Source organism: Solea senegalensis, unplaced genomic scaffold (assembly GCF_019176455.1).
Source record: "Solea senegalensis isolate Sse05_10M unplaced genomic scaffold, IFAPA_SoseM_1 scf7180000016105, whole genome shotgun sequence".
NCBI lineage: Eukaryota > Metazoa > Chordata > Actinopteri > Pleuronectiformes > Soleidae > Solea > Solea senegalensis.
The window spans coordinates 21957-48395 of record NW_025321593.1 but is presented as its reverse complement, the minus strand read 5'-3'; the positions used below and the strand labels follow the sequence as shown (position 1 = coordinate 48395).

The 26439-nt window shown below is 41.8% G+C and overlaps 1 protein-coding gene across 1 annotated transcript; it reads left to right on the top strand.

The window, feature by feature from the left end:
* Nucleotides 1-26111, top strand: crppa (CDP-L-ribitol pyrophosphorylase A). Its single transcript, XM_044017976.1, has 10 exons — nucleotides 1-359; nucleotides 1107-1395; nucleotides 6285-6434; nucleotides 10946-11050; nucleotides 12329-12374; nucleotides 16268-16365; nucleotides 21455-21532; nucleotides 21620-21712; nucleotides 23757-23900; nucleotides 25953-26111. Exons 1-10 carry the CDS (start codon nucleotides 127-129, stop codon nucleotides 26109-26111), a joined length of 1395 nt encoding a protein of 464 aa, XP_043873911.1. The 5' UTR covers nucleotides 1-126.
* Nucleotides 26112-26439: the final 328 nt, after the last annotated feature.

Below are 26439 nucleotides of genomic sequence, written 5' to 3'. Positions count from 1 at the left end.
TCACGTTTTGGAACTTGCCACCGGTGTGTCCGTGTTGCTGTGATTGTGTCTCGGTTTACGGCGGATGGATCTGAGTAAAGTTCCTCTCTGATCCCCCACAACAACCCTATATTTATAATAATCAAAATGGAGGGCGATGACAAATGTGATCCGGACAGGCCCGCTCATCCGGGGACTTTCCTAGCCGGCGAGGCCAGGCAGAGTGACAGCCAGCCCGGTGAACGCCGCATAGACTTCCCGGTGTCTGTGGTTCTTCCTGCCGGCGGCACCGGAGAGCGAACCGGACTCAAGACACCGAAGCAGTTCTGCTCGTTCCTGGGCAGACCGCTCATCAGCTACACAATCCAATCATTCGAAAGGTAGAAATAAACGTGATTTAATTCAGAAAGAGAAAAATAAAGGTACAGGTGGCGTGATTTTAACGTCCTGGTTGCTACCCACAGGGGCGTTTCAAGGAATGTTGGGGGCGAAAGACATGTTGGGCCGACTTGAGTAAAAGTTTTTGCATTTCTATTTACACGCGCTAACCACTTTGTTATGTACACAGGACACCTACTGTGGTTATTTGAGTTACCGTTTTCTTTCATTTACTTTAATCTTGAAATTACACTTGAGGGAGGTTGAAAAAGTTGGCATATAATTCAGTTGACTGAAACATTACATGTCACGCTACTAGAAAAATGTGGGAAACGCGAGCACAAGGTGCAAATATTATAAATAATTGAAAAATGAATCTAATTAAAAGTTTGTCATGTCATTAAGCTGCAGTGCACAAGAGTTAGTGTTGAGCTGATGGGAGCAGCTTCCAGAATGCATTCAAGAAACCTTGTAAATCTCAAAGACACATGTTCACTAACTAAATGCTTGCTGCTACTGCCCCCCTGTGATGCACCACAATTGAGGTTGTCACTGCAGTATAAAGAATTTATTTTATAAGTGCAATTTGTTTTGTATCTTTTTTTTTTAAAATGTTTTACGAATACTAACTGTTTTTACGTTGTCTAAGTGCATTTATTCAACTCCTGACAAAGTATTATGCCAGCGTACTTGCACTTTACTTGATTTGTTTTCCCCATTCTGTGTGATTAATCTCATTAAACTCGCAGGGTGTCATGGATCCAGAGCATCGTAGTGGTTGTTGCCAAAGAAAACATGGACCTGATGACAGACATCATGCAGCGCTTCCAGCACAGGAAGGTTCGAGCGGTACCAGGTGGTTCGACTCGACACCGGTCCATCTACAACGGGGTTCTGGCTCTGGGTGAACAGAAGGAGGAGGAGGAGGGGTCAGTGTCAGTAGACAGGCCGAAGGTGGTCATCATCCACGACGCTGTGCGGCCTTTCGTGGAGGAAGACTTTCTCTACAAGATAGCCATGGCTGCTAAAGAACAAGGGGTGAGTGAGTGTAGTTAAAGCTCATTTAAAGTGATGGTTGTGCATATGAGGTGCTGACACATGGTCAGCACGTACACTGCCTTCATTTACACCGGAAGTTGGAACTGGGTGTGATGTCGTCTCTGAGTTGACCGCTGAGAAGTCGGATGCAAACGTATCTTCTATAAAACTTGAACACTACTCTGAATACGACTGTTGAATGGTGAAGCAAATAAAACAGAAGTTAAGTTTAATTAAAATCTTTCTCAAACTCGATGCCAATATTACGGAATCTTGGTTCCAAATCTGTTAAACGTATCTCTATCCATCGACAGCTCCTCTGCTCTCTGGTCCCCTCAGGTCAGGTCAAGAGTCTGGGTGTCATCGTCGATAGCAACCTCTCATTTACAGCTCACATAAACCACATCAACCACTCCGCCTACTTTCACCTCCACAATGCAAACCGCCTCCGTCCATCACTCACTCCGCCGTGGTCAATGCTCATGTCACGTCACATGTCGACCTCTGCAATGCTCTCCTCAGTGGTTTATCTCACAGATCCCTCCATAAACGTGAACTGCTTCAGAACTTAGAAATTCGGACTTCCTCTGACGACAGCTGGAATGCACCGTGAGACATGAAGGCGCCTCTCAGTGAAAACATGGCGGCCAAATGGGAAAAGAGGGAAAAGGGATTTTATTCATATAAACAACAAACGAGGCTCGCCTAATAAAATCCACGCCTAGTCCACGATATCTGAAGAATATTTTTGCCGCTTTATCTCTGTTTGTCGGCCTTTTCTGTCTGGAAACTGAAGTTTTTATGACTTTTGTTAACTTCTCACTCTCCCACACCAAAGTCCATCGAGAAAATCAGTGATTTTAACATCACAGCAGACACTGCTGCCTCCATCACGGCATGACACAGTTCACTCCTCTGAGATTTTCAGGCCTGATTTGTAGGAAAAGCTTCAAAGCTTTCGTAAAATGTTAGAAAATTAGAATAATCACCGTTTCCCTCCAAAGCTGCCACTGGTGATTATGAATTGAAGATGCGTTACCTCCACGTATTGTTAACTTTTCCAGGAGCTAACGAGGGCAGGATGGTTCTATTTCCAGGAGCAGAGAGATTTTAATGCCTCGACAAATAGAGGAAACGACCCCGAATTGCCAGGGTTTCTTCATGCTTGGAGAGCGCCGAACATCTAATTAAATCTCAGCTGTAGCTCATACTTCATTTCTACTTCTGCTTTTAGCTAAAAACCAGACAAGGTCAATTAGAGCGCAAAGCATAAACAGATCCATCACGCTCGGCAGCAGCTCCAGGACCCGGAGTCCGAGCTTTTACCTGGTGGGACGACATGTGACTTTCGTTTGTGCGTGCGGTGCAAACGTAAACAAACCACAACTCAGGAATCCATCAAAACCCACTTCTCCCTGCGGGTCCAGACCAAAAAAGACAAATCATTTCTTCCTCTCGTAAACTGTTTGTCAGATTGACACGTCGCCTGTTGCCTCTCGATGGTCGTGTTTATTTCATCAGTGACGAATGGAAAACATTTGAGGTTGAAGCTAAACTCACAGATGAGTTTTTGTAATGATGGGGGACATATTATGCAAAATCAACTTTTTAATCATTTTAATACTTATATTTGGGACTCTGGAGGCCCTACCAGTCGCCAAAGTGTGGAAAAAGAATACTCAGTCCTGTTTTCATGGTCCCCCCTTAGTGTAAGTATAGGCGATAAAACACGCGATGTTGAATTCCCTGCGCTTATGATGGCAGCACGTGCATTTCAACGCGAATGTTACCGCCCACCGGTAAGTTTACTTGGAGAGCTCCACCTTAGCTCCACCTTGTCCCTGCGAGAGTGCAGGCGAGGGAGGAAGAGTGGTATTATGTCAACGCGGAGGGACAAGTGTGCTGTTGGTGGCTGCACAGTATGGAATGGAGCAGAGGGAACAGGAGCTGAGTGAGTGAGCGCAGTAAAAAGGACAAATCAGAAACCCCCTGGAAGAAGTGGGCGTGTGTGTTTGCCTGTGTCTTATTTGCACGTAAAGGGACCAGGCACAAATCGCCGGCGGCCAGCGGCGAGCTGCTAAAACTGCTGCTGTATGTGACTGTATCAGACTGAGTCTGTGCTCCGGTCATGGGGGACGTACTGAACAAATATTTTTAATTAGGACGTGTCAGAATGGTCAGTTATGAGCTCTTTGTGAACTTTTCTTAACAACGTGTGTGTTTGTACGTCGCTGACTAAATACTGATGTGAAGTGGTGCAAACACACGAACACACGTTTGCTGACTTTATCCGGCACATTAGCTTCATATATAAAATCCTCTGTAAAACACTGTGCTTCACTGTGCAGCCACCAACAGCACACTTGTCCCTCCGCGTTGCGAGCTAAGGTGGAGCTAAGGTGGAGCTAAGGTGGAGCTCTCCAAGGAAACTTACTGGTGGGGTGGTAACATTTGTGGTGAAATGCGCATGCTGCCGTCATAATGCGCAGGGAATTCAACATTGTGTGTTTTATGGCCTATACTTACACTAAGGGGGACCATGAAAACATGACTGAGTATTCTTTTTCCACACTTTGGCGACTGGTAGGGCCTCCAGAGTCCCAAATATACGTAAGTATTGAAATGGTTAAAAGTTGATTTTGCATAATATGTCCCCTTTAAACATTCATTCATATGCATGTAACAAATGTGGTTAGGGTGAGGGTTAAAGAGAAAGCCCCGCCTCTTTTAATTTCATTAAAGGCAACATAGAATGCTAACATCACACATATATGTTAGTTATGGAGGTCTACTTACATATATTAACTTGTTTTCATGGTCACACATATATGTTAGTTATGGAGGTCTACTTACATATATTAACTTGTTTTCATGGTCACACATATATGTTAGTTATGGAGGTCTACTTACATATATTAACTTGTTTTCATGGTCACATATATGTTAGTTATGGAGGTCTACTTACATATATTAACTTGTTTTCACGGTCACATATATGTTAGTTATGGAGGTCTACTTACATATATTAACTTGTTTTCATGGTCACATACATGTTAGTTATGGAGGTCTACTTACATATATTAACTTGTTTTCATGGTCACACATATATGTAGTTATGGAGGTTTACTTACATATATTGACTTGTTTTCATGGTCTCATATATGTTAGTTATGGAGGTCTACTTACATATATTAACTTGTTTGACATGGTCATTTACATGGTCACATATATGTTAGTTATGAGGTCTACTTACATATATTAACTTGTTTTCATGGTCACATATATGTTAGTTATGGAGGTCTACTTACATATATTAACTTGTTTTCATGGTCACATATATGTTAGTTATGGAGGTCTACTTACATATATCAACTTGTTTTCATGGTCACATATATATGTTAGTTATGGAGGTCTACTTACATATATTGTATATATAAATAATTTTTTGGCAAAGTGTAAAAATGAATTGATTCCAATGAGTTTTAGAGACGTTTTAAAGCAGATTTTTACTATGATCATGTGATTTATTTTGAGTAAGATAATTGTGATGTGATATTTTAATGTAGGTCACACAGGTTGTGTGTGTGTGTGTTTGCTTGCTCTGGTCTTCATTATCATGTGACAGAAATCCTGTCTCCACTGAGACGCAGCAGATTCATTCTGATTTTAACAGCATGTGTAACACACAGAACACATGTTTTGCTTTCCTTTCATTTGCGCGAGCAGTTTCTCCCGCACACGCACGCACACGCACACGCACACACACACACACACACACACACACGCACACGCTCCTCGTCCACTTCCTGCTCCTGGGAATCTGTCTTTAATCAAAACCTGTTACAGAGAGATGAAACTATTATCATCTCAGAAATATCAATGATTCTGACTGAAGCCAGGAAGAGCGAGCGGTGTGTACGTACTCCAGCCGACCAAACACGAGCAAAAGGAAAGGTTTTCTCTGACGTGTGCATCTGTGGTTGATCCTCAGGATCCACTTTTATTATTTACATTAACAATGTTGCTTATAATGTCTTTCAGGCTCATTTCCATTTTTATGCAGATGACGTTGTCGTATACACCTCAGCACTCACTCTCCAGATCTGGCTCGCTCTCTAAATTGCAAACCATTTTTAACACTCTGCAGTCGACTTTTTAATGATCTGAACTTGTTTTAACATACTGTTTAAAAAACTCAAAGACAAAGCCAAAGAACTTGAAAGCCAGGTTCACTGACTGAGAAAGTATCGCAGTACAAATACCTCGGGTCTTTATTCTCTCCTCATATTCAGCATCTGGGTTTTTATTTTAGAATGTTTGTGTTACTGTATACATCTGTACTTAAATACCGAGTCTGACTCTGATTTGTTGCCTCCAACTTCACAGTGCACTAAAGGGTCATCACGCACTTTAAAGCCTGTACTCACCATTGCCTTTTACAAAACCAGTGTGGTTTGAAAGATGGAAAGATGTGAGAAGTGGCTCATTTTTATTTAAATGTATTTGAAATGGTCTGCTTCCATTACATCGACGGGTTTTTATTAGTCAAAAATAGTTCGTTTTTTATTGTCAGTTCCATTAAATGTGGAAAGATTCCCTGTGACTGGTGAACTGGTTTTCATGTCACTGGTTAATTAAAGGTTTAAGAATAAGACTTGATCTCTGCGACTGAGCGCACTACCACAACTGAATGTACCACACATGTGATGGTGGGAGGAAACACACACAGAACGGTCCAGACCGTGAATCAAACCCAGCGTCTTCTTGTTGTGAGGCAACAATGCTAACCACTATCCCCAATGACAGGTATTTGAGAGCGGCGTTAGTGTGGACTCGTTTTGTTTTATAAACACAAACGTCAACATGTTCCTTGACTTTTCTTCACCCAGGCAGCGGGAGCGATCCGCCCTCTGGTGTCCACAGTGATAGCCACCACGTCAGAAGGTTACCTGGACCATTCTCTGGAGCGAACCAAGTACAGAGCCAGCGAGATGCCTCAGGGATTCACGTACGATGTCATCTCTCAGGCGTACCACAGGGTAAGCTGCTTCTGCCAGAATGACATTTCATCTCCGGTGTATACATATATATATGTATATATATATATATATATATATATACTGTATATATATATATATATATGATATGTTGCCATTCCTGAGGAGAAACTGAAGTATGTAAACCAGTGATTTTTAGCTCACAGGGAAACAGGAGCTGCTGGTCTACTGCTGCCCCATGTGGTCAGTTTGTGTCACTGTGGTGAATCTGATTAGACATTTTCAATCCCTAAAATCCTAAAATAAGTTGTTTGAACATATTCAGCGGATGATAAGTGCATCAGCAACTCCATCTGTCATGAGGTACAATTGATTCTTTTCTCTATGGACTTTGGTGTGGGGACGTGAGTGATTTACAAAGCAAAACAAACTTCAGTCTCAGTAAGAAAAGGCTGTCGAAGGGGGATAGATACTGGAAATGCAGAGAATTAGAGCTTTGTGCTCATATACTTGTCATTTCGAGTGACTTCAGCTGAACGAGCGTCCATCACAGACGAGATTGACCAGCGCTTTGTGACGTTTGTGACGCCAGCTGAAAGCGATCGTGGAAGAACTCACACGTTGAACATTTTTTGACAATTCTACAGCCATGAAATCAAAATAAATCCAGGTACAACTGAAAATCATGATGGTCATAAGAGGGTTAAGCTGGCTCCTGACAACAGAGCCTGTTTTTACGTGAAAAGTGGAAAGAATTTCAGTCATAAATGTGTTGATTGGTCTCTGAAGGCAGAGGCTCACTGCTAAGACCTAACATGAAACTGGACTCGCTGAAGTTGATTTTTGTTTATTTTTGCGGAGGAGGAGGAGGAGGAGGAGGAGGAGGAGGAGGGTGTCCTTTTAAAAGAAGGGAAAGTGTCAGGTTAGGACTGTAGGACATGTGCATGAAAACATTTGTCGCTTGACGTACATTGAGTGCAGGAGAACTTAGGGCTGAGAAGACAAAGGGGGGAGACACTTTATCCAGCCCCCACTGACGGCTTTTGTACCGGGAGAAAATGCTAAATGTTAAATGACCTCAGGGCGGAGAGCATATTTCTCCTGTAATTTCTCTGTTCAGTCCCAGGGTCCCTGGAAGAAAAGACCCCTCTCTTTTATAGCTTGATAAAATAATAGCCAGGTATAATCTCAGGTGGCACGACTCCGTCTTTGTGGTCCAGACTGCATTTTAAACCAAGATGAGCTCATCGCTCCGATCCAAACCTCCATGTGATCTTCACAAACTGAGCTTTCCCAGCACAAATAAAATGTTCATTGCTACAACAAATTACAAAGACATTTATCTTAATTATGGGATTAGATCAGGGCAATAAATCAGCATTAGCGTCATCCGGCGGCGATGACGTAACTGTGCTCGGAACAGTGAGGCTTCTCTGTTGATACTAAAACTTTGCTTTGTCTTTACTGCCGTGTCACGGCGGATCAATCGGTATTTCTACATTTATGGTAGATCAAATTACCGTTTAAAGGGAAAGTTAAAGTTTTCTGCTGACAGCCAGAGACATGTTGGCTCAGCAGGGACACAAGAGAAAACAGCTTTTAGCTTCTTAACAAAAGGCTTATCTAATCAAATATACACCTGCTTAAGTCTACAATGATTCAAACAGCATGTGCGTCGCTTTTTCATCACCATTAAACAACATCTTTGAACTGGAAAGTGAAGTTTATGTCACTTTGTAAAACCAAGCTCTCCCCACACCAAAGTCCATAGAGAAAATGGGCGATTTTACACCACAGCACTCATGAGTTATTGATCCACTGCTGCCTTCACCTCTCAGTTCAAATGTGTGTGGCACAAACTTACCAAATCAGGCAGAAGTAGAGCAGTAGGTCCCTTGTCCCTGCGAGCTAAAACACTGATTTTGGGCTTTGGTAAGTGATTTACAAACTTCAGTTTCCGGCTGGTGAGCCTTTTGTTAAGTGGTTTAAATCTGTTTTTCCTTGTGTTCCTGGTGGCAGACATGTTTTTACTTAGTTTCCCTCTTTTAGGGAGGTATATTGTAAGGAATTATAATAAGGAATATTGTGTTATTATTATTATTATTATTATTATTATTATTCAAATGTTGTGTGACCTGAAGAAAGCAAGTGTGCATATTTTTCTGCCTTCACTCTGTTGTTGATCTTGGTAGACTCTGGTCTTGGTTGGTCTTTGGTCTCAATTCCTGAAAGTCTTTGATCTTAAGTTGGTTTTGGTAGATCCTGGTCTTGGCCATGACTTTGACGCAGTTCCTGGAAGTCTTTGGCCTTGGTTGGTTTTGGTAGACTCTGGTCTTGGCCATGACTTTGACGCAGTTCCTGAAAGTCTTTGGTCTTATGTTGGTTTTGGTAGACCCTGGTCTTGGCCATGACTCTTGACGCCAGTTCCTGGAAGTCTGGCCTGGTTGGTTTTGTTGGTCTTGGCCATGACTTTAGCCTTGTTCCTGAAAGTCTTTGGTCTTATGTTGGTTTTGGTAGACCCTGGTCTTGGCCATGACTTTGACGCAGTTCCTGGAAGTCTTTGGCCTTGGTTGGTTTTGGTAGACTCTGGTCTTGGCCATGACTTTGTCTCAGTTCCTGAAAGTCTTTGGTCTTATGTTGGTTTTGGTAGACTCTGGTCTTGGCTATGATGTGGTCTCAGTTCCTGAAAGTTGTGTTCTTATACTACATCTTATGTTGAATCAACGATTGTTAGACTAAAACATTGAAATATGCTAATTCTGATATGTTCATGTACTCGGACGGAGCAACATAACGCAGACAAGTGAGCTTACCATTTTTATACGATATGTTTGTATTCGAGCTGTGATATGAAAACTGTTGCTGGCAAACTTGCACTTGGTACATTCCTCCAGATGAAATCAAATTACCCAAGACTGTATGAAATTAACACGGAAGAAAGTCGACTTATCAGAATCTGAGTCGAACCAGAACATATGGACTCATAAATCGACCAGTCGACTGGGACTTTACTGCCCTAGTGCATATGTATTCACCCCCTTTGTTTTGAAGCCCATAAAAAGCTCTGGTGCAACCAGTTACATTTAGAAGTCACATAATTAGTGAAATGATGTTCACCTGTGTGCAATCTAAGTGTCACATGATCTGTCAGTACATAGACACGCCTTTTTTGAAAGGTCTCAGTGGCTGCAACACCTAAGCAAGAGGCACCACTTACCGAACACTGAAGACCAAGGAACTCTCCAAACAAGTCAGGGACAATGTTGTTGAGAAGTACAAGTCAATATCCAAATCGTTGATGATTCCCAGGAGCACCGTGAAATCTATCATAACCAAATGGAAAGAACATGGCTCAACAGCAAACCTGCCAAGAGACGGCCGCCCACCAAAACTCACGGACTGGGCAAGGAGGGCATTCATCAGAGAGGCAGCACAGAGACCTGAGGTAACCCTGGAGGAGCTGCAGCGTTCCACAGCAGAGACTGGAGGATCTGTACATTGGAAGACAATAAGCCGTACGCTCCATAGAGGTGGGCTTTATGGCAGAAAGAAAGTGGCCAGAAGAAAGCCATTACTGTCAGCAAACAACAAAATGGCATGTTTTGAGTTTGTGAAAAGTCATGTGGGAGAAAATGTATGGAGGAAGGTGCTCTGGTCTGATGAGACTAAAATAGAACTTTTCGGCCTTCAAAGAAAACGCTATGTCTGGTGCAAACACAACACAACACATCACATCACCCAAAGAACAGCATCCCCACGGTAAAACATGGCGGTGGCAGCATCACGCTGCGGGGATGTTTTTCAGCAGCTGGGACTGGGAAACTGGTCAGAGTTGAAGGAAAGACGGATGGTGCTAAAAACCTGTACCACACTGTGCGTGATTTGAGGCTAGGACGGAGGTTCATCTTCCAGCAGGACAATGACCCCAAACACGCTGCTAAAGCAACACTTGAGTGGTTTAAGGGGAAACATGTAAATGTGTTGGAATGGCCAAGTCGAAGCCCAGACCTCAGTCCAATAGAACATCTGTGGTCAGACTTAAAGATTGCTGTTCACAAGCACAAACAATCCAACTTGAAGGAGCTGGAGCAGTTTTGCAGTGGTAAGATGTGGCAAACTCAGAGAGACTTGGAGCTGTGATTGCTGCAGAAGGTGGCTCTACAAAGTATTGACTTTAGGGGGGCGAATACTTGCACATTGCACGTTGACTTTTTCTGTTATTTTGTTCTATTTGTTGTTTGCTTCACGATAAAAAACTAAAAAACATGTTCTGTAACTTAAATGATGCAAATCCTCAAACAATCCATGTTAATTCCAGGTTGTGGGGCAACAAAACACGAAAGATGGCAAGGGCGGTGAATACTTCTGCGAGGCACTCTATTTTGATCTCAGTCTCCATTGTGTTGGTTTTGGACTTGGTAGACTCTGTTCTCAATTCCAAAAAGTTTTGGTCATACATTGGTCTTTGTACTCTCTGGTCTTGATCTTCTGTTGTCACATGAAAGTCCAACAGTGGTCCACAGCCTCCCGTGTCCTCTCTGTCCTCTCCGCAGTGCACCGAGTCAGAGTTGGAGTTTGGCACAGAGTGTCTTCATCTGGCTCTGCAGTTCTGTGGCACCAACGCCAAGCTCATCGAGGGTCCGCCAACACTGTGGAAGGTGAGTCTGCCAGGAGTCTGGTTTAAGGATTGTGGATCTGGAGACACTTTAGCTCACACATCTGTATCCCCCCTACTTATTTATCATGCAGGCACATAGATAGCTAAGACCTCTATATTCCTACATGTAGAAATGAGCTAAAATATAAATGTTTTCCCTCGATCAAATCTTCATTTGTACAGAATCAAATCAAATCAAATCAAAAATCAAAAGAGGTTTTTCAAACCGTAACATTTAAAGAAGATTAAAAAGCAGAGACATTGTCCGTCATGACTCTCCGGGATAATCCACAGTGACAATAACGCTACGGTGATAACGTCTACGACTCGTAAGAGTGCTGCTACTTTTTTATAGCCTCATTACCAACTATGGCATCAAAATGTCAACAAAGTGAACTTGAAAAGACTTCTGAGGTCCTGGTCTAGTGAAAAGGTTCCTCAAAACACAGATTTCTGCACTGCAGATCAATGAAAAGCAAAGATTAAATAAGAGGTTTAAAAATAAATATCCTTTTGTGCAGCATAATCCCCTTTTTTCTAGAAAAGGTCCATTTCCTTGGTCCTGTTTTCCGTTAGACGTCTCGTGACACCTGGAACCGTTGATGTGGAGTAAGCAGGACACTGTCTCTCTGGGGACCACGTTATGTTGTGTTCTCTAAATTAAATTCTCAGTGCTTTGAAGAGCATAAACAAAATTTGACTCATCTTTTTCGTATTTAGAAGGTCGGGATCTAAGGTCTGACATACTTGTGTTCTAAATTACAGTGTTTTTGTTTTGTTAAACGGATAGTTCAGGTTTTTTGAAGTGTGGTTGTATGAGTGACTTACACGTAGTAGTCGGGAAACCAGATTGAGACATGAAGGCTCGCTGTTATTAAAAACATGGCTGCCAGTGGGGACACAAGGAGAAACAGGTTTCAGCCACTTAACAATAGGCTGACCAAATAAAATGAACACCTGTGTAGGTCTTTATCGTCAACTGGAAACTGAAGTGTGTGTTACTTTGTTAAACACTCACTCTCCCACACCAAAGTCCACAGAGAAGTCCAAATGTCTTATTTTGTGACTTCAGTGTTTGAAGTCCTTTGTTCAGATTGACCTCAGTGACACAAAGTGACCACACGAGGCAGCAGAGCACCAGCAGCTCCTGTGTCCCTGCCAGCTAAAGTCACTGATTTTGTCTATGGGCTTTGGTGTGGGAGAGTGAGTGCTTTACAAACTTTCCAGTCAGTAAAATGTGAGATCATCCTTTGACCTTTGTTATTGTTTTACCCTGCAGGTGACCCACAAACGCGATCTGGCTGCTGCAGAATCCATCGTCAAAGGTGACTTTAATCTTTAGAAATGCACTTCTGACACGTCCTGACTGCACTGTGTACACTGCACACATGTTTGTGTCTTGTTTTGTGTGTGTTTGTGTGTGTGTGTGTGTTGGTGTGGAAGTGCAGAGCTGAATAGGTGACCATAATGAACCAAAATGGCTCCCGCTCGGTTGTATTCAGACGTCGCAGACGATTCTCTTTGTTGCATTGTCGCGTCAGAAGCAGCCGTCTGTGAATTCTCTCTGTGAGCGAGTGAAGGAGCAGAATCACAGACGCTCAGTCCAGCTGCACCTGCACCAACAATGACCTGTTTGATGATGATTCACAGATGGCATCATTGTGTTTCAGTCAGGACCTGGGACCAAGGTTCTCACATTTGTCAGTGTCACACACTCTCAAGAGTCTGTGTGTGTCTGTCTCAAGTGAAGGTTGTGTTGTGCTTTAAAGTTTTATTGAGGGTTTATTGACGGATGTCAGGGGCCTAAACAGCTGGAGTCGTTGACATTAACATTATTCTCTTCAATCTGTGGCTTTGTGCTCATTTTTTAGGGCGTTAACGTGCATTAAAACTCTTCAACAGGTCTGGAGAAAATGTCATATTGGCCTAGTTCCCGGACCCGTGTGTTGCTCAAGGGCTCTTTTGCGCCCCTTAAGGTGAAAACAGAGGCAAAACTGAGTTCCGCCGAATTTCCTGAAACTTGGTGGGAAGATGGTCTAGACCAAGATGAATGAAAAAGTCCACCGTAACCATGGCCTCAACTTAACGGAAAGTCAGCCATTTTGAATTCTGGCGTCCATTTTGCCGATTTTTCAGCCTACTTAAATGAGCGAACTCGTCTGAGCGCGTTTTGATTGATGAACAAGTTGTTTGGTCCATAAACTGTCAGATGATGCTGAAATAAAAACAAACCAAAACTGTTTAGTTTTAAATGAAATGTTTGTTCTAAAGAAAAACAAACAAAAAAGTGAAAAAAAGAACTTGTTTTCAAAGAAGTTGATAATCAATGACTGATCAATTGTTGCAGAGCCAGTATTCTAACATGAAAGTCAAATTTCTGAGAGAAAAAAATCAGAACATGAGATTAAGGTTCGTTTGTCCACAATAAAAATAATTTAGTTTTAGTGATTTCTTTGTTTCATAGAGCAAAGAAACCAGAAAAGATTCACATTTAAGAAGCCAAAAAATGACAGAAAACAGAACATATTCACATTTAAGAAGCTGAAAAATTAGAGAAAGTAGAAAATATTCACATTTAAGAAGCTGAAAAATTAGAGAAAGTAGAAAATATTCACATTTAAGAAACTGAAAAGAAAGTAGAAAAATATTCACATTTAGAAGCAAAAATGACAGAAAGTAGAAATATTCACATTTAAGAAAAATGACAGAAAAGAAAATATTCACTGAAACATTTAAGAAGCTGAAAAATTAGAAAGTAGAAAATATTCACATTTAAGAAGCTGAAAAATGAAAAGTAGAAAATATTCACATTTAAGAAGCAAAAATGACAGAAAAGAAATATTCATATTTAAGAAGCTGAAAAATTAGAGAAAGTAGAAAATATTCACATTTAAGAAGCTGAAAAATGAGAGAAAGTAGAAAATATTCACATTTAAGAAACTGAAAAATGAAAGAAAGTAGAAAATATTCACATTTAAGAAGCCAAAAAATGACAGAAAACAGAAAATATTCATATTTAAGAAGCTGAAAAATTGAAAAGTAGAAAAAATATTCACATTTAAGAAGCCAAAAAATTAGAGAAAGTAGAAAATATTCACATTTAAGAAACTGAAAAATGAAAGAAAGTAGAAAATATTCACATTTAAGAAGCCAAAAAATGACAGAAAACAGAACATATTCATATTTAAGAAGCTGAAAAATTTGAGAGAGTAGAAAATATTCACATTTAAGAAGCTGAAAAATTAGAGAAAGTAGAAAATGTTCACATTTACGAAGGTGAAAATGAAAGAAAGTAGAAGATATTCACATTTAAGAAGCTGAAAAATGTCATAAAGTAGAAAATATTCACATTTAAGAAGCTGAAAAATGACAGAAAGTAGAAAATATTCACATTTAAGAAGCTGAAAAATGACAGAAAGTAGAAAATATTCACATTTAAGAAACTGAAAATGACAAAGTAGAAAATAGCACATTAAGAAGCTTAAAATGAGAAAATATCACATTTAAGAAGCTGAAAATGACAGAAAACTGAAAATATTCACATTTAAGAAGCTGAAAAATGACAGAAAACTGAAAATATTCACATTTAAGAAGCTGAAAAATAACAAAGTAGAAAATATTCACATTTAAGAAGCTGAAAAATGAGAGAAAGAAAATATTCATATTTAAGAAACTGAAAAATGACAGAAAGTAGAAAATATTCACATTTAAGAAGCTGAAAAATGACAGAAAGTGAAATTATGTAAAAAGAAAACAGTCAAACCGATAATTCGGTTATAAATAGTAATTAATGGATTAGCGACGGATTAATTGACTGATTGTTTTATAATCACATGCATTTTTATGTGTATTTGCATCATTACCTCGTTTATGAAGCCGTAAAAGTCCATAACAATCAGTTCAGCCACTGCTGAGAGCGCAGGGTTTGATTGTTTTCCTGAGCTCTACGAAGCGGAGCGGCACTTCCGTTGACTATTTACGTAACTGGCGAATTCCACCACTCCTGTAAACAGCAGTGCCTGCTAGTCCGGGCACTAGAGTCCGGGCACATCTGGTGACGTACTTTCAACTGTAGAAGAAGAAGAACTACTCTAGTAGTAGTTCTTCTTCAATTTTAAGCAGGACACAGCACCAAACTTCACCTAAAGGAAGGAGCAGTGCCAACAATACGTATATAACTGTCTTTGTGTGCTTGTTTTGTTGTTTAGCATTAGTGATAGCTGGCGACACGCTAAGCTATGCTCATGTTTCATTTGCATGTGTCTATCATCTCGGTAACCACAACGTTATCCAAGCTCCGGGCGTCCTGCAGCAGTCTCTCACTGTCACAGTGTCTTCTGACTCTGGCTCAGACTCCGGATCAAATGTGTAAGGGATTAGGACATTACTCAATGTTTTGATCGTTGCTAGTGGTACATCTGCCTTTCCAGAGGGGGAGCTGCGGATCTGAGAGCTGACGTGCCAATGACGCCACTTCCAGGTAACTGGCCAATCACAAGACAGTCCGTGTTCTGTGGGCGTGGTTTTGGTCTGAAACAGCACGGCTGACGAGAGCGTCAGTGATGAGACATTTACATCGGCTTGTTTGTAGTGACGAGGACGTTTTTGACCATGAAAGCGACTTCATGTTTGTAAGTACACCTCCATGTCTCACGTAGAAGTGAGATAGGACCATGCTATGGCCACTTTAAAACAAGACAGAGAGGTGATGTCTGGAAAATGAAAAATTCCAACATCTCTGTCTCACCAAAGACTGACTTTTGTCCAAGATCCAGAGGACAATCACTTGTCCAGATGCAGAGCTGCTGCACATCAATGAAAGTAGACGCCATCATGGACGAAGACGCTCTTACAAGTTGTCATCTCATCTCAAACTGCGCATTCAGTCCTTGAATTTGAGGGAATTGGTCCTGTAAAGTTCTTGAATTTTATGTCAACCAAGGTGTGGGAACCCTATGTATAATCCAGGTTTTGTGGCTGAGGGATTATTTTTCTGTATACTTTTCATCACTTTACATCAACAATCAGACGTAGAATGAATTTGCAAGAATTTTGCATGAGCACAAATCCCAAATGTAACGTTACTGAGAAACCTTCAGCACATTAATGCTGTGTCCCATAAAGGACTCCATCAAAGTGCTTTGACTGCTTTTTCTCTGGAGTTTTCCCAGTGTGCTGTGTAAGTCAAGCGTTGATGTGAGTGTGCTCTCTCACACAGAGACTCTGTCACGGTCGGCCTGTGTTATCACCGGTGGATCATCGTGCGCTGAGACGCTGGCCAATGCCCTGCAGAAGGCGGCGGGAGCTGTGGACATGGTAAGAGCTGATTAAAGTCCTCCCTGTCCCCGTCCTTCTCTCCTTCTTTACGTCCAAACCTCCCGTTAGAAGCTCAGTGTAGATCCATGTGGGTGGCCCCGGCACTGAGACTGGCCATCTGCGCTCGGGGCCACTGATGGAGACCTCCACTCTGCTGCCGCCGCCTCCTCCTCCTTCTCCTCGGCATCCAGCAGAGCAGATGGCAGTCATATTTCCTGTATCGTGGGAGTTTGTTTGATGGATGGAGTGTTTAGAGATGAGCTGCGCCCCCCCCACACACACACACTCCCAGTTTTCCTTCCTCTTTTCACTCTCTTAAATCCTTGAATCCACATCGGATTCCCGTGTTGTTTTGCGAATTTCTCCCGTTTAATTTGTCAGATTGTTCTTTAAAGACGATGGAAAAGCGTGAGGAGTAACAGTGTTTGGTCTGAAGTGTGACGACGATGCAGACCACACAGATGTTCTTTTACCTTTTTAAAAGGAAAAATAAAGCATGTGTGTTTGACACTTAAAGCTGCGGTAGGCAACATGTTGTGCACATTAATAATAACTTTACATTGTCTGTAAATGTTCTTCTGTTAATCACATCATTGACTCACGGTTCACTCGACAGACTTTAGGGAACCAGGGATAAGAAATGCAAACAAGTACTGCCCTCAACACAACAACACTTCAGCTCCTCATGTAGATTAGGGTTACACACTGTGAGGGAAGTTTAGAGCATGAGAGGGCGCCTCCTATTGGCTGACTGACTGCATTATAGCATTCGTAACAACGGCCTACACTTTAAAAATGGCACAAAAGCCTAAAAATATGGCAATAAACTCAAAACATGAGTCAATGTGGTGGAACTTTCACTCTCTGTGACTTGAAAACATGGCATTTACCACGGGAAACACTTAACATTAGACTCACCTTATAATACTGACACCTGCTTATCTGTAGAACATGTTTGCTGCTTTACGTCACTGTTACGTCACAGTCTGGAAACTCCTCCGTTTTTTAGCTCACAGGGACACAGGAGCTGCTGGTCCACTGCTGCCCCTTGTGGTCAGTTTGTGTCACTTGGGTAATTCCAGATAAAGGGATTTCAAACGCAGAAGTTACAAAGTATCACACTTAAACTTAATGAAGGGAGAAGAAGTGGATCAGAAGTCATTAAAAAGGGTTAAGACGTGACACAGACTTCAGTTTCAGAGAAAACCGCAGATCTTCAGATGAATGACTCAAGTAAGTGTACACAGTGTATTTATAGATCTATACATATATATATACATAGTGTTATAGGCCATATCATGTCTATTTGCAGTAAATGAAAGGCTAGAATGATAAAACAGCATCAAAGTATGACCGTGTGAGGTTTTGAACGTCCGTCAACTGTTGCTCATCGTCACAGAAGACAAATGACACACACACCGGGTTCTGTTTTCTGCCGTGATCTAGATAGTCCGTCCTCCTTTAAAGTCGCAACTCCTCCGTCAGTCCGTGTCCATGGTGCAGGTCTCGCTCTCTGCTGCTGGACTGGGGCCCACAGATGGATCGGGCTCGGTGTCAGGCGTCCTCTTTGGATCTGCCCGTGCTCAGGTGGCTGCCGCGGTTGAGTGTGTTTTTCCGGTGCGTGTGTTTTGGAAGCAGATCCATACTTTACAGGGAGTGAGGGAGGAAGTGAGGAAGTGAGGGAGGGAAAGATGAAAAGCGAGTGGAAGGAGCTCGAGATGAACAACTGATATTGTCCCAGTGCTATTATATGAGTGTAATCCTATGATAAGAGCAGTCGGACTGCTTAATCTCAGCCGATGGACTGACTGCGCGTGCGTGCGCGTGTGCGTGTGTGTGTGTACGTGTGCGCACGCACACGTGCAGGTGTAGGATTTGGCAGCAAGAGAGAGAGAGAGAGAGAGAGAAGAATATGACTAAAGTGATCTCTTTAAATCCAAATTGACTCCTTTAAAAAAAAAAAGGAGCTATTACTTGTGAAATCCATAAAAATGAGTATATCATTTTAGTTGCTTCGTAAATCGCTTTCTTTTATGCACCATGCAGTCCATTTTTAAATCACATCACACAGGAGCTGTTGATCCACTGCTGCCTTCGTCAGTAACTTTAATACGTCTTATTTTGTGAATTCTGTGTCTTAAAACGCTCAATTCTATTTAAGTGACTTAACATAACAAACGAGGCAGCAGTAGACCAGCAGCTATTGTGTCCCTGTGAGCTAAAATCACTGATTTTCTCTATGGGATTTGGCACAAGAGAATAAGAAGTTTACAAACTTCCATTTCCGCACCAGAAATCTCCTCAAATCTATCTCAGACTTAGGCAGGTGTATATTTACAGGTAAAACAACCTGAACCACTACATTCAGGCTGTTTTTTGTTATTGTTTTTTTAGTTGCTGTTGCTGAAATAAGTTATGTTACGAATATAATCACATGACTATAAGTGACACTTTTTGAATCATGTTTTAAATGTAAAAAAAGATCTTATTGGCTTTAAATGCTTCTAATGAAGCTAGCTGATGCTATCTTACATAATTAGAAGGCCTCAGTTATTACAGACATTTAGAACACACTTTCATCTATGTGAGTACATGAAATATGTCATTAAATCAGTCACTCTTCTATCACTAACTGTTGTTTTCTGGTGATGTACGAGGACGTTGTCCTGACTCTCAGACACATTCATCAGCGCAGTGAAGGTTTTCTGTGATGAATTTCAATCAACAAGAGAATCTGTTGTTTGGATGGAAAAGTAAAGGTCTGTTTTAGTCACATTCATTTTAGATCAGAGGAGTTCCTTTTCTTCACCTCAGCCGAGGATGTTGTGTTTTCATTGGTGTGGGTTTGTCTTTAAGATTGTTCATCTTTTAGCAACTTCCTGTCTGCAGGAGTTCTCTGTGGTCATCCAAGTGTGTGAGAAAATACTCACTGATGATGTCACAAAAAAATAGTTCAGTTTCAAGAAATCCCCGTCTCTTATCAAGGACAAAACTGTGTTTGAGTGTGCTGGACCCATTGAAGAACTAACACTCACGGTATCCACTGAAATTCAGAATGAAATTTAGAATGTAGTGTAATTTACATTCCAGTAAGCCAGTTTTACTTTTCTCAAGAAACAAGACTGGTTCCACATGCACAACATTCCCCCCCCCGGAACATTGTTGCCACAAAACGTTCCGATAGAATAGAAATACAAATTCTGCAAGATTATGAAAAAAGATGGAAGGTATGCAGCATCTGCCTAGGCCGGTTGTGGTGAAAGGAAAAATGGGGGACAGAGGAGAGGTGGTGGACAGGAAAGTGAGACTCTTCTGGTGTTTTGTGAAATGATACACTCTTAATTGTGGTGTAAAAGAGTGACATGACCATCAGAAATTGGTTGAGTTCAGGTGTGGGTGACCTTTTGTGACCAGACCACTTCTATGGCGCTTTTCCATTATACACTTCACGCACTACTCCGCTCGACTCTTTAAGTACCTGCTGTTCTTTCACTTCCTGCTCTGACTAAAATGTGACGTCAACAGACTGAAGGTCACTGATTGGTCAGAGAGTGTCGTCACTGAAGAGTCATGAGCGCGACGTCAAAGCCAACAATGTCCAACTGTAGATCAAAGTTAAAAAGACTTCAACATCCTATTTAGAGTTCCAAAATCTACTTATAGTTTCTGATTGTAAAGATTCAGTTACACCCAAAACAACCCAGACAGATTTCAAATTCATCCACTGACTTTTGTGGACGCGCTCACAGAGCTCGCTGTTGTCGAGTCTCCACTGCTTCTTGACTCCTCGGTCTGTGTTTAAATTAAGAATTTTTCAATTTAAATAAACATTCCCACTTTGGGGATTTCATGGACACACTGGTTTACATCAAACTCAAATCTACATTTCAGGCAGTGAAATAAATTATTTTTCCTCTTGAAGCCACAGTTTATCTTTCAGGACCAATTAACGCTTCGACATGTGTTTCCAATAACATTTCACATTTCCAATTACTGTGTTATTTTAAAGGTTATGACGACTGCACGTCGAGGCCAAACTCCAGACCTTGGATATTCATTTTTACATTTGTCTTGTGTGTGTGTGTGTGTGTGTGTAATGGTAATTACAGACATGAAAACAAAGAAAGAAATGGACGTGTTGGACACCACGGCCTCTCTGGACACAAAGTGGATGGAATGATGATTAGGACCCAAAATGTCCTGGTCCTTTTTTGTGCTTTTACGATTCTTGGCGGCACGACCGCCTTCAACTCAATTTGCAGAGTAATGAAATGGAAGTTGGCTTGTGTTTGATTGCTGATTCTTTATTTTTGCACATGGCCGGAGTTTGTGTTGCCAGCTCAGACAACGAGCTCAGACACGTTTCTTTTATTTGGGCTCGAGCGTCGTCTGATGTGAAGGTCGCTCTGATTGTCTCTCTTTTTTGAACTGTAGGGCTGAAGAATATGACTTTTTTTACCCTTTCCTTTGGGTTATTTAAACAGAAATTCCCCTTGTGCTGCGTTCACGCTGGACGCAACACAAATTTCCCACATTTTCCAACGCAGAAATGGAAAATTGAAAAATTTGGCGAAGAATCTTGATGACCAATTTGCGGTGAGATTCTCCGGATGACGTCACATACTGCCAAAGACCAAACTGTGCTCAAAATGGAGGATAAAAATAATAATCTGTGTGTGTGTGGACACACGGAGCTCTATGGCACAAGCACTGGGACAAAATTGTGTTTGTAGAGCGCCAAATCATAACATACATGATCTCAGGTCTCTGTACACAGACAACATCATGGAGAGCAGAGAAACCCAACATTCACACAATGAGCAAACACTAGGCGTCAGTGGAGAACCAGACTCACACATGTGCAGCATCTGCCTCGACTGGTTGGGGTGAAAGGAAAGGACAAGAGGGAGGAGAGGTAGAGACAGAAGAGAGAGACCAGATACACAACAATTGGATCAAGTTCTAAGTTTATACAGGACAGTTATTCGGTGATGACACAGTTGTAAGGGAGGCCTGAGGTGAAGGATATTCAGCTGCACCTTTAATGAACACAACAGGAACGTCCTCTGCGTTTCTCTCTGTGTTTCAGACTCTGGACATCGTCCCAGATCTGACGGGAGACTGCGTCACGTATCTGTTAACGGAATGCAACTTCATCCAGGTTTCTGTAAGACAAATCTGCTTCATCCAAACACAAATCTCCCAGAACATACTGAAGATAAGGTCAAGTTAATGTTGTGGTTTTGATGTGCAGGTGAATCGCTGTTGTCTGACTGAACTGAAGACCTTACTGACGGATTTGGAGGAAGAGAATCGAGCTGTTCTTCAGCCACCAGTCGTTATTTGGGTGAGTTCAGCACACGTGAGCCAACATTATAGTTCTTCTTCATTTATTAACTGTTGTTGGTTTGTTTGGAGTTGTTATAAAGATGAAAAGGATCAACAGCCACCATAGATGACTTTAATATCCTGTGTATTTTGTTCTAAACAAGAACAATCACACGTTATTCATCTATTTAACTGTGTACTGTGTAGGGTACTGTGGTGGGCACTGAGAAGTCATGGTGTTGAGGAGTGGGCTGTGAAGCTGATCCAGCTGCTGCTGCTGTTGTTGCTGTTGCTGCTGCTGTTGTTGTTGCTGCTGCTGTTGCTGCTGCTGCTGCTGGTGTCTTATTATGTCTGGCAGGTTTGATCACATGGTTGTGATCAGTGGGAGGGGATGGAGTGGTTTGAAGTGTAGGTGGTATCCTCCAGGGCAGAGACGCAGACTGATTGATGGAGGTCACCGTTTCAAACAGTCTGTGAAAATGAGGTGTTATGGCCTCGGGGAAGGTGTTCAAAGACAGACGCCCAGTCTTGTTGATATTACCACTTTCTGTTGAATGTTGTGCTGTTGTGCAAAATCTGTGATTTATATCTGTTCCAGCCTCGGTGCACTGACAGTATATATATATATTAAAAACACTCATTTTTGATTTAAGAGCAGTTTAACAAGTCACTGCAACTCACAAAATGAGTTGTTACACTAAAATGATGTGTCCAAAAACAACAAAAAAAAACACAATCAAGGGATATTCAGTGATCATTTAAAGGCCATAAATGAGAGTAAAGTATTAACAGTGCACTTAAAAGTGCTTATAGTTTGGCATTTAGCAGTCTTATTTGATTTGGGCTTCTTGAAACTGTGAAACTGTGTTTGAATATCAATTAAAATTGACATTATCCACTGAATAAAAAGCTCACCTCATAAAATCTACTCCTGCTGAAGTCTACAGTATCTTAAGAATATGTCCTGCTGCGTTTTCTTTGCTGACTGGAAACTTAAGTTTGTAATGTGCTCACGCTCGCTGCATCAAACTCCATAGAGAAAAATCAGTGTTTTAAGGTCACAGGAACACAGCAGCTGCTGACCACTTGTTGCCTCTTTTGTTAAAGTTGTGACTTCTAGGTAAATCTGAACTCCAAAAAGTCAATAAATAAAAACATTTAACCTAGTTGTGGAAGTAGCAGTTGATGGAAAAACAACCTTTGTCTGTGATGTAAAATCCCTGATTTTCTCTATGGGCTTTGGTGCAGGGAGTGATTGGTTTACAGAGCGGAGCAAACTTCACTTTTGATGGTGAGATAAAGTGACATATCATGGACTTTTCATCAGGTGAATCCTTTAATAAGTGGCTGAACTCTGTCCCCACTGACAGCCATGTTTAATCTTCCTTGTGAACGGACCAAGTGTCAATTTGTGGTTGTACTGGGAGTTTCTAACATGTTATAATGTGTAACTCAGTGAATGTTATTGCTACCATGTGTACCTTACTTGCCTTAAACTCAGTGGGAAAAAAGTTCCCACTGAAGTGATTGAAATTCTTCTTTTGTGCCAGTTTCTTCAAAGCTGCTAATGTGCTTCACAGTCAATCTTCACCTGATGACAGTGGACATCTGAATGATATTCACTCATAAATGCTATGATTGTATGATTAGAGCAGATGTCCCGACACGTGTGAAATGATTTTTAATTTAAGTGCGAGAAAGTCCGTGAGACGGTTATGGAAATCAGACTTGGGTCGTCATGGAGACGGCAGAGTAATGTGTCTGGATTATGCCGCTCCAATTGGAGAAAATAAACCCCCAAAGGCCTTTAAGGGTTTACAACAGAATTAGACGGTCATTATATCCTCAGACAGGACCGTGTATCAGCAAACCGCTGTTTACTCTCGGCACACGAGAGCTCACGCTTCAAACTGCCCCCGAACGCAACCTTAAATAAACAGTGCTATTCAGTTGCAACATGTTTAAACCACGGCTGGAACAATGAGCTGTAATTGTTCCAAAAAAGGGGTCAGAATTGCACTTTTCTGGTAAAATAATCCCGGATGTTGGCTTTGTTTTGATAGATTCATCTGAGCAGTTTGGAGGAGCTGTCTGTCAACGGGACAACGCCAGGACCGGCGGCAATCATGGACGTGGCCTCGGCAGCCAAGCTGAGAAACATTCTGCTCTATGGCGTGTGGCTCCATCAGTCAGAGGTGAGTGAGAGTGTGATTATTGAAGGACAATAGAATGAAATAGAACATGGATTAGATCTTTCAGCTGGAAGTCAATCGGAAAATGAGCTTCCTTCTTCTCACTTCTACTTGCACACTGAGGTTTTCTTGTGCAATGCAGGGGCAGTTGCTGGTTTCTATACATAAATTCTTACATAATTTCTGCAAATCAACAAAGATTAAGCAGCTATTTGTCTACGGGGTCTTGAACACTGTCAGTCAAAAACTGGCTCTGCCTTTCAGACACTTCCTCCAATAAACAACTTTTCAATCATTTCAATACTTATATTTGGGACTCTGGAGGCCCTACCAGTCGCCAAAGTGTGGAAAAAGAATACTCAGTCATGTTTTTGTGGTCCCCCTTAGTGTAAGTATAGGTGATAAAACACGCAATGTTGAATTCCCTGCGCTTATGACGGCAGCATGCGCATTTCACCGCGAATGTTACCGCCCCACCAGTAAGTTTACTTGGAGAGCTCCACCTTAGCTCCACCTTGTCCCTGCGAGAGTGCAGGCGAGGGAGGAAGAGCGGTATTATGTCAACGCGGAGGGACAAGTGTGCTGTTGGTGGCTGCACAGTGGAGCACAGTGTTTTACAGAGGATTTTATATATGAAGCTAATGTGCCGGATAAAGTCAGCAAACGTGTGTTCGTGTGTTCGCACCACTTCACATCAGTATTTAGTCAGCGACGTACAAACACACACATTGTTAAGAAAAGGTCACATAGAGGTCATAACTGACCATTCTGACACGTCCTAATTAAACATATTTGTTCAGTACGTCCTCCATGACCGGAGCACTCTGTCTGATACAGTCACATACAGCAGCAGTTTATGCAGCAATCAGCGGTGGATCAGTGGTGCTGTCCCTAAGTGTTTTTTAACTGATTTACAGTTGGACAGTGTTCGGCTCGATCCTTATGTAGGACGTCTCTTCCTGTGACGGCACTCTCGCTGTTTTCTGCGCACGCTGCCATGTTGATATTGTCAGAGAACTAGTGGAGGGAGGGGGAGAGGAATGGAGCTGAGGGAACAGGAGTGAGCGCTGTAAAGAGGACAAATCAGAAACCCCCTGGAAGAAGTGGGTGTGTGTTTGCCTGTGTCTCATTTGCATATAAAGGGACCAGGCACAAAACCGAGCGTTCTGAAAGGGGCGAGTTTAGCAGGGTTATTGAACTGCTATGGTGCGTCATCCTTATGGTATTTTGACCAAAGCACGTCACTGACATGTTCATTAGGACACCAGGGAACTATTTTAACTTGGAGAAATAGGGTATAATATGTCTCCTTTAACACCAAGTCCCTCTTTATAAAAAAAAAAAGTTTCTGTCCTTTATATTCTAACATGTGGACCCGTTGCCTGAAGAAATACCAAAACTGCCGTATTGGCAAGGTGATGATTTTGTACCAAGTTGAAAAGCAGACATTAAAATCAGGCATATTTAATTGTCTCCGGATGTCCACTATGGACTGTTGTGACTGGTGTTTTGGCTAATCCACAATGTCCCAGTCTCAGTCTTGTGAGGACAAACTTGTCCAATCCACTTTATTTATAGAGCACATTTAAAACCAACACAGTTGCCTAATGTGCTGTACAATACCATTATATGATGTTAAACACAGGTAAAAATGAATAATTCTTTTCACCGCGATAAAGTGCTTTGTTCATATTTAATTTATGCGATCATCGTGAAAGCCTTCCGACGAATAGGCTCTGCGAACTTCTGGGTTGAATAACTGACAGACCACTGGTCAATTCTCAAGACTCTAAAATGCGAGTTTTATTTGCGTTTGGAAAACTACGTCCTCTTTTTATGAACATCTACAGTGGAGCTGTCTGTGCGTAAGTTTGATATTTTATGCTGGAGACACCCTTCCCGACACAACCCACAAAGGAATATGTGTGGAATCAAATCCTCAAAGCCCTTGACCCTCTCTATTATTTATATTTCTGACAGATCCACAAACACAACGGCAGGAACAGAGGCGGTGATCAGTTCTCTACATTACCATAGTTAATATTCTGTTTCCTGACATCCTTGAAGGCAGAACCTTTAAAGCGAGCACCGCGCAGCTCGACCAGCACATGTCGGCTGCAGACCTCCGTGGTTATGCTGGATGTCACGGGAATCCTCGACGCCGCCAGCCAAGTGCTCGCTGGAGTCTTCAGGGTGGATGCGGTTTCCCCTGAAATCCATAACTGACAACTCTGTAATTACTAAGACTATAATATAAAGTAGAAATATTCAGCTTACACACACACACAGATGTCAGGGTTCTTGCTACCTAAGCTGTTAAGTCCAATCACAGCTTGTCTTCCAGATGTGCAGGGCAAAGTCAGCAAAGGCAAATGTTGAATATTCACGGCGTCGTTGGGCCTTTTGAGTTTGACATCTGCTGTGATTTGTGTGGAGGACGTCGAGCAGCCGTGTGACAGATGAGGCTTCTCAGCAGCTGCATCACTTCACAAATCAATGGTTTAAAAAAACAAAACCCTGAGCCTGAAGGGAGCGGATGTTTGAGCCGGGGAAC